Below are 15,338 nucleotides of genomic sequence, written 5' to 3'. Positions count from 1 at the left end.
AAAGAGCCTCATGTGGCTCGCAAGCCGCAGTTTACTGACCACTGGTTTATACCATCCAGACATGAGGACATTCCCCATAGTGTATGTAAACCAATAAGTATGTATTGAAAGATTTAAAAATCCTCTATGTGAACTCAGCATGACTTATCAAACCACTTTAAGTCCATTTAACTTGCAGCAAGCCACAAAATGTGAATTAATACATGTCATAAAAATTCACAATTAGTAAACCTTAAACTTCTATAAAGAATTTACCCCCAGTGATCCCATTGCAAAACCTGCTATCTGTTTAGTAACAGATTTTTAGAATTGGAAAACCTGGATGCTCTTTTTTAACTTGAGGAAAACAATTCATCTTTGATAATTGCAAATTTCTAAGCTTTGTCTTTTCTTATCTTAAAGGCTCAATCTCAAGATATAGTTCCAACAATAGGATTCAGCATAGAGAAATTCAAATCATCCAGGTAATTCACTTTGTTATATTTGTGACTAAGAAGCTGTGGGTAAAAATGATAATATTAGATCTTTCTAGTCATTCCTCCTATTCTTAGAAAAAGTACTTTGTTTTTTCAGGAGTCCATAGGTGTTAAAATATTTATACCAATTCCTCTGGATTATTTTTTAGAATTTAGATTTTAGATAAATGTTGATAACCTCACTAGCAAAGAAAACATGTTTTTTTATGTTACTCATTACAAAATCATATTTCTATTCAACAAATTTATTTTATAGCATTTGTACTTGAAAATTGGCCCAAGTTGAATATTGTATATTCAAAAATGACTTCTTTTTTCTTTTTTTTTAAAAGATTTTTTATTGATTTTTAGAGGGGGAGGGAAAGAGAGAAAAAAACACCAATGTGAGAGCAGAACATTGATCAGCTGCCTCCTGCACGCCTTCTACCAGGGACTGAGCCCACAACCAGGACGTGTGTCCTGACTGGGAATCGAGCCAGAACCTTTCAGGGCATGGGAGGGCACCCACCCAATTGAGCAACACTGGCCAAGGCTCAAGAGTGGTTTCTTTTATTGAAAGCAATTTAAAAGTTTAAGTAAAAGTTACACTTTAAAGTTAGTAGCTTATAATATAGTCATGGTTTTTTTGTTGTTTTATTTTTTTTAGTTTGTCTTTTACAGTGTTTGACATGTCAGGTCAAGGAAGATATAGAAACCTCTGGGAACACTATTATAAGTAAGTATAATCGTGAATGTTGGGTATGTCATAATAACAAATAATGATTAGAAATCCAAGTGATCACATGGGCTGGGTTGCAGTGTTTATTTTTTATATACTTTAGTGCATTTTCTAATTTTATAAAAGACAGTCATACTTCACATTATTTCTCATATGCATGAAATCTTTTATAACTTTGGGCTTTTGCATGTGTTCTTCTCCCTCCCTCTCTCTCTCTCTCTTTTTTTTTTTTTTTTTTTTTTTTTTTAAGAATAGTTTATTGGCCCAGCTGGCGTGTCTCAGTGATTGAGCATTGACCTATGAACCAGGAGGTCAGGGTTCAATTCCGAGTCAGGTCACATGCCCAGATTGTGGGCTCCATCCCCAGGGCGGCGTGCAGGAGGCAGCCAGTCAGTGATTCTCTCTCATCATTGATGTTTCTATCTCTCCCTCTCCCTTCCTCTCTGAAATCAATAAAGATACATATATTTTTTAAAAATTGTTTATTGCCCTAGCTGGTTTGCTCAGTAGATAGTGTATCAGCCTGCGGACCAAAGGGTCCCAGATTCAATTCTGGTCAAGAGCACATACCTTGGTTGCAGGCTCTTCCCTAGCCTGGGCCCTGGTCGGAGCTCATACAGGAGGCAACCAATTGATGTGTCTCTCTCACATCGATGTTTCTCTCTGTCTTTCCTTCTCTCACTCTCCCTAAAAATCAATGAGGAAATATCCTCGGGTGAGGATTAACAAAACAAACCAAAAAAATAGTTTATTGGTTTTTTAGAGAGAGAGGAAGGGACAAGAGAGAAACATTGATGTTCGAGCATAACATTGATCGGCTGTGTCCAGCACGCCCCCTACTAGAGATCCAGCCTTCAACCCCGGCATGTGCCCTGACTGGGAATCAAACCAATGACCTCTTAGTGCACGGGTGATGCTCAGCCAACTGATCCACACCAGCCAGGACTGCTCTGTTTTCCACACCTAGTTCTACTATACTCTGCTGCTTAAGGTTAATATAGTCATACTTTAAGGCAGGGGTGGGGAACCTTTTTCTGCCAAGGGCCATTTGGACATTTATAACATCATTCGCAGGCCATACAAAATTATTAACTTAAAAATTAGCCTGTTATATTTGGTCAGACATTTAATTAACTCACCCCTCATGCCTTGACAGGGCCAGACCAAATGATTTCCTGAGCATTATTCAGCCTGCAGGCCGAATTCCCTACCCTTGCGTTAAGGACTTGCTCAAAAGTCCCCTCCTCTATGAAATTTCACTATTTTGCCCAGTTATTCTGTCCCAGTGCTCACACAGTAGTTTCACATCTCTGTAATCACACTTATTACATCTTAAAGTCTCGTGAACTCCTCTTCAAGGGCAGGGATTATTTTTCCTTCAGATTATTTCAAGGCCAAGTATAATGCTGGGTGTATGCGTCAGTAAATATTTATTGAATAAATTTAATTAAAATAACAGTACTCTTAACCCATTTGTTCTATAAGCAGTTCTAAAGATATTTGTCAGCATATGCAAATCAAGCACTTGCTACTCACATTAGATTAACAGCTGTCAAGTTACTAGCATCCAGATGTGTTACACCCTCTCAGGGTTTCTATTCAGTGTTAAAATGAATTCATTAACTTCTAATATTACTAGGACTCTTCATTTAAAGGCAGTATAACTCACTTTTAGAATCTGAAACTTGTAAGCAATATATCTTGACTAAATGCCTCTTATGAATACTTGCCTTGAAATGGTGTGTGATGACTGCCAGATCAGATTTTGATTTAGATTGGTTAATTTTTCCTGCTAATATGAGAACAGACATTTTATTTCTCAGATAGGAACCAAGAAGATTTACTTCAGATATTTTTTCAATGAATATTTTAATAGATTGAAGTCCTCTTTAAATCAAATATTGATCCAGAGGACCTCTGAGGTAGAGGGAAAAGTGTATTTCAGATCTGAGGGTCAATTTGAAAAAGGGAAAGTGGCATGTGTGGTATCTTGCATTAAATTTCCTGGGGAAATGTGAGTTACTTTTTTTTTTTTTTTTTAAGAAACCCTGAGTTTTTAGTATAGAAATTTTAATTCCTGCTTCAATTAGTGGTTTTAGAAAAATTCTTTTTAAAATTAATGTATTTTCCCTGGCCAGTGTGGCATAGTTTGTTGGGCATCATCCCATGTACCAAGGTTACAGGTTTGATTCCCAGTGAGGACATATGCCCAGGTTGCAGGCTTAATCCCGAGTAGGGGGCATGCAGGAGGCAGCCAGTCGATATTCCACTCTCATATCGATGTTTTTCTCCTTCTCCCTTCCTCTTTTTCTCTAAAAAATAAATAAAAATATTTTTTAAATAAATAACAATTACATATTTACTTTAGCTACTTTTTAAAAATAATTTTTATTCTAATTACTTGATAAAAAATAAAAAAATACGTAGAAAATAGTAAAACAAGGTAACTTTTGTTTATTTTAATTCCCTTCAAAATTTTTTTGGAAGAAGTTACTGGATTCATGAATATTATAGATAAATTGTAGGTTAAATAGTGAAATGCTTACTATCGAGTTTACAAAAATAGTAAATTTATTTTTTGTGTCTCTATACTTTTCTGATTATTAGAGAACAAGTGCATTTTGAGCTATTAGACTAAAAGATTTAAAAGATTGTTTTTGAAATATACAATTTACACTTTACATAATTGAGGAAGGAGCCTTCTAATATTATACACTATACATACTTTTTGTCCTTCTTTTTCAGTTGACATTCTATAAGGGAAATCAGGAGAAATGCACAAAGATTGTAACTCTAATGGCTGCCTATTATTATTCATATACTTGCGCCAAAATTTGCTCAATCGTTTTTTTATTTGGGTAGGAAGGCTATTCTCAGTTTTTGAAGATTATAAACAATCCCTCAATTAACATCTTAGTGCATAAATCTTTGTCACACTTTGTTTTTCCATAGAGTAAATAGCAGAAATAAAATTACTGTCTCAAAGTGATTGACTGTCTTTAAAGCTCTTGAAAGATATTTCTAGTTGTACCAGTGTAGTATATGACTGTGATAATCTGCATTTATTTTTTTAAGTGACAGGAGAAAGTGGTATTCAAAAGTTGTGTTAGCCCGGCCGGTGTGGCTCAGTGGTTGAGCGTCGACCTGTGAACCAGGAGATCAGGGTTTGATTCCCAATCAGGGCACATGCCCGGTTGTGGGCTCGATCCCCAATGTGAGGCATGTAGGAAGCAGACGATCAATGATTCTTTCTCATCATTGATGTTTCTATCTCTCTGTGAAATAATACAAATATATATTTTTAAGTATTTTTTAAAAGTTGTTTTAGTTTTATATTTATGTGATTAATAATGATATTGAACTTTAAAATCTTAATTTATGACTGAATAAGTGATTGACAAAAAAATATCAATGTCCCATAAATATATGAAAAGTTATTGAACTTCACTAGCAATTCATGAAATACAAAGTAAAATAATATACTGTTAGAATTGCAAAAATTGAAAAGAATGATAAGGACCATGCTGAAAGAGGGTAGGAAAAATGCTGGGAGTAGTATACATTGATATAGCATTTCTGAAAGGCAGTTTATCAATGTTTATCTGAAACTTTAAATTTTATATATACTCCTAGAAATTTTATTCCTAAGAACAGATCTTTAAAATGTTAAGAAATTATAAAATGTATTTAGAAGAATATTTATCTTGAAGTTTTTCATAATTATGAAAATTAGAAATAACCTGTAAGTCCAATGATAGGAGATTGACAATATTTGATAGCACATCATGCAATGGAATACTTTACAACTATTAAAAGAAAGGGTGAGGAGGGAAATCAGTGATTTTTGAAGTGCCTCTGTGATCTGTAAGTGAACCCTTAAACTAGTTCAGTGATTAGCTATCAGCTTAAAAAATAAAATAGAGTTAAATAAAAGCTATTTGTAAGTATTGTTTCAGGGGACCTATTTCAAATATATTTACATATAGTTATGTGTCTGTTGCATCTTAATGTAAAATGTATGTCTCACTATGGTTATGGTAAAAATTATTTGAGAAACACTAGTGTAGAACTTTAATGTTTCATATAAAAGTGGTTCAAATTATACAGTGAAAAAGGTCAATGTACATATATATCAAAAAGGCAGTGTATAAAACAGGAGGATTCCATTTGTATAGATGTAGATATTCACATGTGACTATACACAGTGTCAAAATTGATTTACACAAAAAATTAATAATGGTTATATCTGTGTAATGGGTTGTGGTTTTATTGTAATTTTTTTAAATTATGAAATAACAAGTCATTAAATTTACCCTATTATCATCTAAGTGAAAAGAAATTATGTTATAACCACTAATGATTAATATATTAATCACTCATGTGAACTAATAAGAAACAGTCCCAAAGCCTATAATGATAAATGCACATAGGATATGAAGAGATAATACACAGGTTACGACATGCAAATGGAGAGCAAACATGGGAAATTGGGTAAGTTTATCTTATAATTTTTGTCATTCTTTATATTATACAGAGATGGACAAGCCATTATTTTTGTCATTGATAGTAGTGATAGATTAAGAATGGTTGTGGCCAAAGAAGAACTTGATACTCTTCTGAATCATCCAGGTATGTGTGTGTGTGTGTATGTGTATGTGTATGTTTACATAGGATGTTTTGTCTTTGGTGTTGGCAAAAAGTATTGCCTGCACTATACAATTAACTTTTCTTAAAAACTTTATGCATAACTCATAATATCTTTAGCTATAGCACCATATGTTTTTTAAATTGCAAAGCTTTTTGCAGTGTTTTTCAGGTCGGTGATATTTATTTTCCCCCAAATAAAAACATCCTTTTTTCTGATTGTATAAATAACTAGAGGCCTGTTGCACGAAGAGATTCGTGCAATAGGCCTTCCCTTCCCTTGGCTGCTGGCACCCGGGACCCAGGCTTTCGCACTGGCTGGGCTCTGGCCAGAGCCCCGCCCCCCAGGCATCAGGCCTCCGCTCCGCTGATCCGGGCCGTGAGGACTCGAGACTCTGCCGATCCTGGGGCCATGAGGCCTCTTGGCTCCGCTGATCCCAGGGCCATGAGGCCTCCCGGCTCCTCTGATCCTGGGGCCGTGAGGCCTTGCTGCTTGGCAGGCTTTGGGTACGTTTGGCTTCGCTCCACTGCTTGGAGCCTAGTATGCAAATTAACCGCCATCTTTGTTTGCGGTTAATTTGCATATTGCCCTGATTAGCCAATGGGAAGCGTAGCGAAGGTACAGTCAATTACCCTTTTTGTCTTTTATTAGATAGGATATGTGTCAATAGCAAATTTGCAGATAGAAAGAAAGAATAAGGAAGAAAGTAAAAATCCATGTATCTCAATACTTATCAAAATGATTTTGGTTGCCATCTTTTCATGCATGTATGTATGTAAGTATGTGCAATCACAGCATTTCTTACATATTTATTGTGGGAACTCTTTTAAAAATTCTTTCAAGATATCAATATTAATCATTTGGTATTTTTCTTTCAGACAATTATATATGCCATACCATACATCTATATCTACTATCTATATGACACACACACAGGCACCAAAAATAGATTGAATTGGGGCAAAAGTAGATTTACAGTTGTGGGTACTCAAAACAGTTTATTCTTATATTACTAGAGGCCTGATACATGAAGATTCGTGCAAGAATAGGCCTTCCTTCCCCTGGCTACCAGCACCGCCTTTGCTCCGGCCTGGAGCCACCTTCCACCTCTCGCCTTGTCACATCAGCTTGCATATTCCCTCCTTATTGGCTGTGGGCCCTGCCATCTTCATTGCGAAGTGGCAGTTAATTTGCATATTACTCTTTTATTAGATAGGATTATTTATCAACTAGAGCAGTGATGGCGAACCTTTTGAGCTCGGCATGTCAGCATTTTGAAAAACCCTAACTTAACTCTGGTGCTGTTTGTCACATACACAAATTTTTTGATATTTGCAACCATAGTAAAACAAAGACTTATATTTTTGATATTTATTTTATATATTTAAATGCCATTTAACAAAGAAAAATCAACCAAAAAAATGAGTTTGCATGTCACCTCTGACAAACATATCACAGGTTCGCCATCACTGAACTAGAGGCCAGGTGCATGAAATTCATGCACAGGTAGGATCCCTAGGCCTGGCCAGCAATCAGGGTTAATCAGGGCCTTTCTTCCGGCTGCCAGCCAGGGCCTTCCTTCATTCCTCGCCGCCCCCTGGTGGTCAGCGCACGTCATAGCGAGTGAGCGATCTCCCGGTCTCCCTGTCAAACTCCCGTGGGGACACTTTGCATGTTAGCCTTTTATATATATATAGATTATTGTATTTCCATACAAACAACTGTAAACCTACTTTTGTCCCACCCTGTGTAGGGTTGGGGACTATGAGGATTGTCATTGTTATTTACTAAAATGGGATTATATTTTATACACTTTTCTGCATCTTTCCATTCTCAAGTAACACTAATAATAGAAATCTTTTCAAATCAGATTGCATATATTACATCTAATTATTTTTTTTAATGGTGTCTAATATGCCATTCTATGAGTGAATCACAGTTTATTTACCTCTTGATGGATATTCTTTCTTTTTTTCACACTACAATGTTCTAGTATGTATTGTGGAACTCAACATTTCTAGCCTTACTCAAGCCTGGAAAAAATTTTTTTTTAATCTTTATTGTTGAAAGTATTAGGTATGTCCCTCATTTTCCCCCACTGATCTCTTCAAGTCTTCCCTGCCACCTGCCCCAGGCCTTCACCACCCTATTGTCTGTGCCCATGGATTATGCATATATGCATACAAGTTCCCTTTTTTAAATATATTTTTATTGATTTCAGAGAGGAAGGGAAAGGGAGAGAGAGATAGAAACATCGATGATGAGAGAGAATCACTGATCGGCTGCCTCCTGCACACCTCCCACTGGGAACTAAGCCCACAACCCGGACATGAACCCTGACCAGGAGTCGAACTTTGACCTCCTGGTTCATAGGTCAACACTCAACCACTGATCCATGCCACCTGGGCTGCATACAAGTTCTTTGGTTGATCTCTTCCTACCTACCCATCCCTGTCCCTTCCCTCTGAGATTCCACACACAAAAAAATTTTTTAAGTGGTCTTTGTGCTAGGACTTTTAGAAAAGCATAGTTGTTTAAAGGAAGTATGGATATGTTTAGAAATGAATCAGAAATAGTGTGGTGTGCCTTCTAACAATTCTTGCTGTTTAACCCCAATACCTTTGGTATCTTTATCACACAATCTCAAGCTTATTCAGATATTTTTTAGGGAAATTATACAGCCTTACTCTTTATGTGACTTTTTCACTTAAAAAAATTATTGGTCTTTTATATGGGTTGGGAATACATTTTTTTTAATCTTTATTATTGAGAGTATTACAGATGTTTGTCTTTTTTCACCCTCATCACTCCCTTCCACCCAGTTCCCAACCCCCCCGACCTTCACTGCCCTATTGTTTGCGTCCATAAGTAAAGCATAAATGCATATGTTCTTTGGTTAATCTCTTACCACCTCCTGCCTTCCCTCTGAGATTCATTAGTCTATTCCATGCTTCCATGCCTCTGGTTCTATTTTATTCATTAGTTTATTCTGTTCATTAGATTCCTTGTTCGTTTAGTTTGGTTTTTAGATTCAGTTGTTGATGATAGATACATATTTATTGCCATTTTATTGTTCATATTTTTTATCTTTTTCTTCTTCTTAAAGAATACCCTTCAACATTTCATGTAATACTGGTTTGGTGGTGGTGAACTCCTTTAGCTTTTTCTTGTCTGTGAAGTTCTTAATCTGGCCTTCAATTCTAAATAACTTTGCTGAGTAGAATAATCTTGGTTGTAGTTCTTTGCTATTTATCACTTTGAATATTTCTTGCCCCTCCCTTCTGGCCTGCAAAGTTTCTTTTGAGAAATCAGCTGACAGTCATATGGGCACTCCCCTGTAGGTTACTAACTGTTTTTCTCTTGCTGCTTTTAAGACTCTGTGTATTTAACTTTTGGCATTTTAATTATGATGTGTCTTGGTGTGAACCTCTTTGGGTTCCTCTTGTTTGGGACTCTCTGCACTTCCTGACTTGTAAGGCTATTTTTTTCACCAGGTAGGGGAAGTTTTCTGTCATTATTTCTTCAAATAGGTGTTCAATATCTTGCTCTCTCGCTTCTCCTTCGGGCACCCCATGATGTGAATGTTGGTACACTTGAAGTTGTCCCAAAGGCTCCTTACACTATCTTCATATTTTGGATTTTTTTTTCTTTTTGGTCTTCTGCCTGTGCCCTGCCTGGGGGCTCACAGCACAACCTATAGAGTGATCTGCAGATGGCTGCTACTTATGTTTGGCTTGAAGGTGCCCAGGAATGATGAAGCTGTGAAGCAAGGCAGGCTGGTGCTAGTGCCGGGTCTTGGGCCTCTTATTGAGTGATATGGGGTATGCTGGCGCCAGCTGCCACATGTTTGAGAGATTTTAGGAAAATCTAAAGCCTGAGCCAGAACAGGCCATTGCTTCTTTTCCCTGATTTGAGGATTTTTTTCTTTGTCACTAATTTTTGACAGCTTCATTACCAAGTGCCTTGGAGAGGGCCTCTTTGGATTGAGGTAACTAGGTATTCTGTTTGCTTCTTGGATTTGAGGATCTAGTTCTTTCCATAGATCTGGGAAGTTCTCATCCACTATTTGTTTTAATAGACTATTCCATGCTCTCTCTCTCTCTTTCTCCTCTACTTTCCTATGATTCTAATGTAAATTTTTTTATGGAGTCAGGGAGGTCTCATAGGGCTATTTTGTATTTCTTTATTCTCAGGTCTCTCTCTTCTTCCCTCTGCATCATTTCTTGATTCCTATCTTCAATATCACTAGTTCTTTTCTCTGGTTGGTTCTGTTTTCTATGATCATTAGCTCACTCTTTTTTTTTTTTTTATTGCTTAAAGTATTACAAAGGGTATTACATATGTATCCATTTTATCCCCCCGCCCTAGACAGTCCCCTAGCCTCCCCTATCACCCAGTGTCTTATGTCCATTGGTTATGCTTATATGCATGCATACAAGTCCTTTAGTTGATCTCTTACCCCCCTACCTCCTGCCCCCCAACCCTCCCCGGCCTTCCCGCTGCAGTTTGACAATCTGTTTGAGGCAGCTCTGCCTCTGTATCTATTATTGTTCAAAAGTTTATAATGGTCTCTATTGTCCATGAATGAGTGAGATCATGTGGTATTTTTCCTTTATTGACTGGCTTATTTCACTTAGCATAATGCTCTCCAGTTCCATCCATGACGTTGCAAATGGTAAGAGTTCCTTCCTTTTTAGAGCAGCATAGTATTCCATCGTGTAGATGTACCACAGTTTTCTAATCCATTCATCTACTGATGGGCACTTAGGCTGTTTCCAGATCTTAGCTATGGTGAATTGTGCTGCTATGAACATAGGGGTGCATATATCCTTTCTGATTGGTGTTTCTGGTTTCTTGGGATATATTCCTAGAAGTGGGATCACAGATTAGCTCACTCTTAATTTCTTGCTTCATTTCCAGGATTTCTGCTATATTCTTTTTTTTTAAATTCAATTTCTTTGGAGAAATACTCATTTTGTTCATTGATTTGTTTTCTGAGTGAGCTGAATTGCTTGTCAGTATTTTCTCACATCTCATTGAGTATTTTCAGAACTGCAATCTTGAAATCTGTCATTCAACTCACATAATTCCATGTGTTCCAGCCTGTTTTCTGGGGATTTTTCGTTTTCTTTCTGGTCATTGTTGTTGTGGTGGTTCATGGTGTTCACTGTTCTCTTTTGTTTTCCCATTTATCTCTGAGGAGGCCTTTCTACTCTGTTCCAGTAGATGGCGCTGAATTGTAAGATTTTTATCCTCTCTGGCCTCACAGTTTTGAGCCTCTGTAGCTTCCTTAGGGCTGTACCACCTTGGCTGCTTGGGGGTGAGGTTTGTTTTTCCTTCACAGTAATGATGACCCCTGACCTCCACAGGTCCAGCCCAAGCACCCCTTCTGGGGTTCAGTCACAGAGGGAAACTGTTTCTGCTGCAACAGCTCTTGGCCTACAGATAATATGCTCCTGAAGCCAATTCCCAGGGCAACAGGAAGTGAGATTTGGGAGTGTAATCAGTGCCAGGGCTCTGCTATTTTATTTGTCTGAAAGCACACAGCCAGTCCCAGCTGTAGGGAGCAACTCTCTAGGGAGGATGTCTGCTGACTCGCAGTTCACGCAAGCTCAAATCCCATTCACAATGCATCCCCACGGTTCAGACACTCTCTCACTGTTTATGTGGGTGACCACACAATGCCGCCACTCCAGGCTACTCCAACAGCTAGCCACTTGCCAGGTTAACTCTCTGTTTGTCTGACTGGCTGAGGAAAGTGCCCATAACTGCTGCTGCCAGTTCCCAGCTGCGCTGCAGACATGCTGCTGCTGCTATGCTGTAGCCGTGTTCGGCTTCTCTCACTTCTCATCTCCCCGCTTATTCCAAGGAGCCCACCTTAGTTGTTCCAGTGTGCAGGTCTCCCCGGCATGCATCCGTGTTGAGCAGGGACTTCTTTGTTGAATTATAGGTAGTTATTTTGTTAACATGTTAGGGGGAAAGGAAGATGTGCCCTTACGCCGCCATTCCTCTGATGTCGGTCATCTGTTTTCTTGACTGGTGATTTCTCTCGTTGGAATATGTGATCCCACTCTTAGCTAGTAGGCTTTGTGCTGAAAAAAAATCCAATGATAATCTAATGGAATTTTCTTTATTGGTTACCATCTTCTTTTCCTGGCTGAATTCAGCCTTGAGAATTCTTTCTTTGTCATTAATTTTTGACAGTTTTAATATCATGTGCCTTTTTTGGATTAAAATAATAAGGTGTTTTGTTATTGTCTTGGATTCAAGGATTCATAGGATTGGGAAGTTCTCATCAACTATTTGTTTGAATAGGCTGTTTGCTTTCCCTGCTCTTCTTCTGGTTTACCCATTATTCTTATACTAGAGGCCCGGTGCATGAATTTGTGCACAGGTGGGGTCCCTCGGCCAGGACGGTGATCGGGACTGATCGTGGCCACAGGAGGTTGGCCTGCACGGGGGGAACCATTGGGGCCAGCCGGCTGGGGGGGAAGGGCTGCAGGAGTTTGGCCGGCAGCCCCGATCAGGGTCATCAGGGCCAGCCGGCCAGGGGGAGGGACTGCGGGAAGTTGACCGGCCAGGGGGAGAGGCCACGGGAGGTTGGCTGTGGAAGTGCGCTGACCACCAAGGGATAGCTCCTGCGTTGAGTGTCTGCCCCCTGGTGGTCAGTGCGCATCATAGCGACCAGTCATTCAGTTGTTTGGTCGTTCAGTCACTTAGGCTTTTATATATATAGACTAGAGGCCCGGTGCACAAAAATTTGTATACTCGGGGGGGGGGAGGGTCCCTCAGCCCGGCCTGTGCCCTCTCACAGTCTGGGACCCCTCGGGAGATAACGCCCTGCTGGCTTAGGCCTGCTCCCGGGTGGCAGAGGGCAGGCCCAATCCCTAGGTGCAGCCCCTGTTCAGGCTCAGAGCAGGGCCGATTGGGGAGTTGGGGCGCCGCCCCCTGTCATGCACAGAGCAGGGCGGATCGGGAGGTTGCGATGCCACCCTCAGTCACGCTCAGAACAGGGCCCATCAGGGGGTTGGGGAGCTCCCCCCTGTCACGCACAGAGTAGGGCCGATAGGGGAGTTGGGACACCGCCCCTATCACACACAGAGCAGTGCCGATAGGGGAGTTGGGGCACTGCCCTCTATCACCCACAGAGCAGGGCCATTCAGGGGGTTGGGGCGCTGCCACTATCACACTCAGGGCAGGGCCGATGGGGAGGTTATGGCTCTACCCCATCACACACAGAGCAGGGCCCGTGGGGCGGGGGGGTCGCCGCCCTCTATCAGCCACAGAGCAGGGCCGATCAGGGGGTTGGGGCACTGCCACTGTCACACTCAGGGCAGGGCCGATGGGGAGGTTATGGCTCTACCCCATCACACACAGAGCAGGGCCCATGGGGGGAAGGGAGGTTTGGGGCGCCGCACCCTGTCACACACAGAGCAGGGCCGATCAGGGTGTTGGGGCGCCGCCCCCTGTCACACACACAGCCGCAGGGCAATCGGGGTTGGGGAGCTCCCCCCTATCAGGCACAGAGCAGGGCTGATCAGGGGGTTGGGGCGCCTTCCCCTGTCACCAACAGAGCAGGGCGGATAGGGAGGTTGTGGCCCTGCCCCCTGTCACACACAGAGCCGCAGGGCAGTCGGGGTTTGGGCGCTGCCCCCTGTCACGCTAATCCCGGTGCTGTGAGGCCTCTGGGCTCCGCTGATCCCAGTATTGGGAGGCATATTACCCTTTTACTATATAGGATAGAGGCTTGGTGCACGGGTGGGGGCCGGCTGGTTTGCCCTGAAGGGTGTCCTGGATCAGGGTGGGGGTCCCCACTGGGGTGCCTGGCCAGCCTGGATGAGGGGATGATGGCTGTTTGCAGCTGGTCACACACCCTTCAGGGTCGGGGTCCCCACTGGGGTGCCTGGCCTGTCTGGGTGAGGGGCTGAGGGCTGTTTTCAGGCTGGCAGGTGACTGAAGCTCCCAACCACTCCTTTTTTTTCTTTTTTCTTTTTTATTCTGGGCCAGCTTTAGCTCTGGCTGCTCTGAGGCCTCTGCTGCTAAAAGCAGGTATCTGGTTTCTTTGGGTTCTATAATCGAAACACTGTATCAACTCCAGCTCTGAGATCCTGGCTGGCTGAAAGCAGGTTTCTAGGGTTTTGTTTAGCTTCTATATTTGTAACAATGTTTCAAACTGCAAGCTCAGAGGCTGGCAAGGCAGGCAGGGAACGTTGGAGTCCTCTGTCACTGAAGCAAGCAAGCCTCATGTTAGCTTCAAGCTGCCTGGCTGCCGGCCACCATCTTGGCCTGCAGTTAACTTGCATATCGCCCTGATTAGCCAATGAGAAGGGTAGCAGAGATATGGCTAATTACCATGTGTCTCTTTTATTAGATAGGATGTTACGCAGGTTGATAAGTAGAGGTATTTCCTTTGTTTTCCAGAATGTGGTACTGAAGCGCAAGTTTTCCCTTACCTGCACTGCTGGGGCTCCTGGGATCTCTGTGGGTGTCACCTCCACTGGTGGAAAAGGCTGCATATTCCCTTTACTACCTGGTCAGCTCAATCTCGGGGCTGCACATTTATTCTCCGGTCACTTTTGGTAATTTGTGACCAAATTTATTAATGTACTATCTAAGTTGTCAGATTTATTGGCATAACATTGTTTATAACATCCTCTCCTTATCCTTTTAATGTCTACAAGATCTATATGATATATCTTCTTTCATTCCTGGTATTAGTAATTTATGTTTCCTCCCTCTCTTCTTGTTCAATCTTTTTAAAAGTTTATTGGTTTTATTAATTTTCTAAGAACTTCTGGCATTTTAAATTTCCTTTTTTGTCATTATTCTCTCCTCTTGATTTATTATGAACTGTGTCTACTCCTTTGTATTTCATTGTCTCTTTTTCAGATGGAAGTGGAAAACATCGATTTTATCCTTTTTCTAATATAAGCATTTGAAGCAATACATATTCTCTAAGGATTTAGCTACATGTCACAAATTCCAATAACTTTTTTTTTATTATCTAGGTCCAAGTATTTTCTAACTTACCTTGTGAATTCTTCTTTGACCCTTGGAATCTTTAGCAGTATATTATTTAATTTCCCAAATAATTGGGAAATTTGTATGTATCTTTTGTTATAGATTTTTAATTTAATTCCACTTGATCAAACAACGTTCTATATGATTTCACCCTTCAAAATACGTGGCCCAGTATATATGGTCTAACTTGATTTGTGTTTCATCTATGGTTGTGGATTTCTTTGTATTTCCCTTTAATACTGTCATATTTTGCTTTATGTGTTTAGAACAGTGATGGCGAACCTTGACACATATGTCAGAGGTGACACGCAAACTCATTTTTTTGGTTGATTTTTCTTTGTTAAATGGCATTTAAATATATAAAATAAATATCAAAAATATAAATCTTTGTTTTACTATGGTTGCAAATGTCAAAAAATTTCTATATGTGACACGGCACCAGAGTTAAGTTAGGGTTTTTCAAAATGCTGACATGCCA

The 15,338-nt window shown here is 40.3% G+C and overlaps 1 protein-coding gene across 3 annotated transcripts in view; it reads left to right on the top strand.

The window, feature by feature from the left end:
• ARL6 (ADP ribosylation factor like GTPase 6) overlaps positions 1–15,338 on the top strand; it is a 52,071-nt gene that overhangs the window by 17,093 nt on the left and 19,640 nt on the right. For all 3 annotated transcript variants that reach the window (XM_059688039.1, XM_059688038.1, XM_059688041.1), the window contains exons 3-5: positions 403–464; positions 1,123–1,191; positions 5,729–5,823. In XM_059688039.1, coding sequence (XP_059544022.1) covers positions 403–464; positions 1,123–1,191; positions 5,729–5,823 — 226 coding nt within the window. The remainder of the gene's footprint in view (positions 1–402; positions 465–1,122; positions 1,192–5,728; positions 5,824–15,338) is intronic.

The sequence above is a fragment of the Myotis daubentonii genome, chromosome 3 (genome assembly GCF_963259705.1).
Source record: "Myotis daubentonii chromosome 3, mMyoDau2.1, whole genome shotgun sequence".
Taxonomy (NCBI): Eukaryota; Metazoa; Chordata; class Mammalia; order Chiroptera; family Vespertilionidae; genus Myotis; species Myotis daubentonii.
The sequence above is the reverse complement of the archived record's forward strand: the minus strand, read 5'-3'. Positions and strand labels throughout refer to the sequence as shown.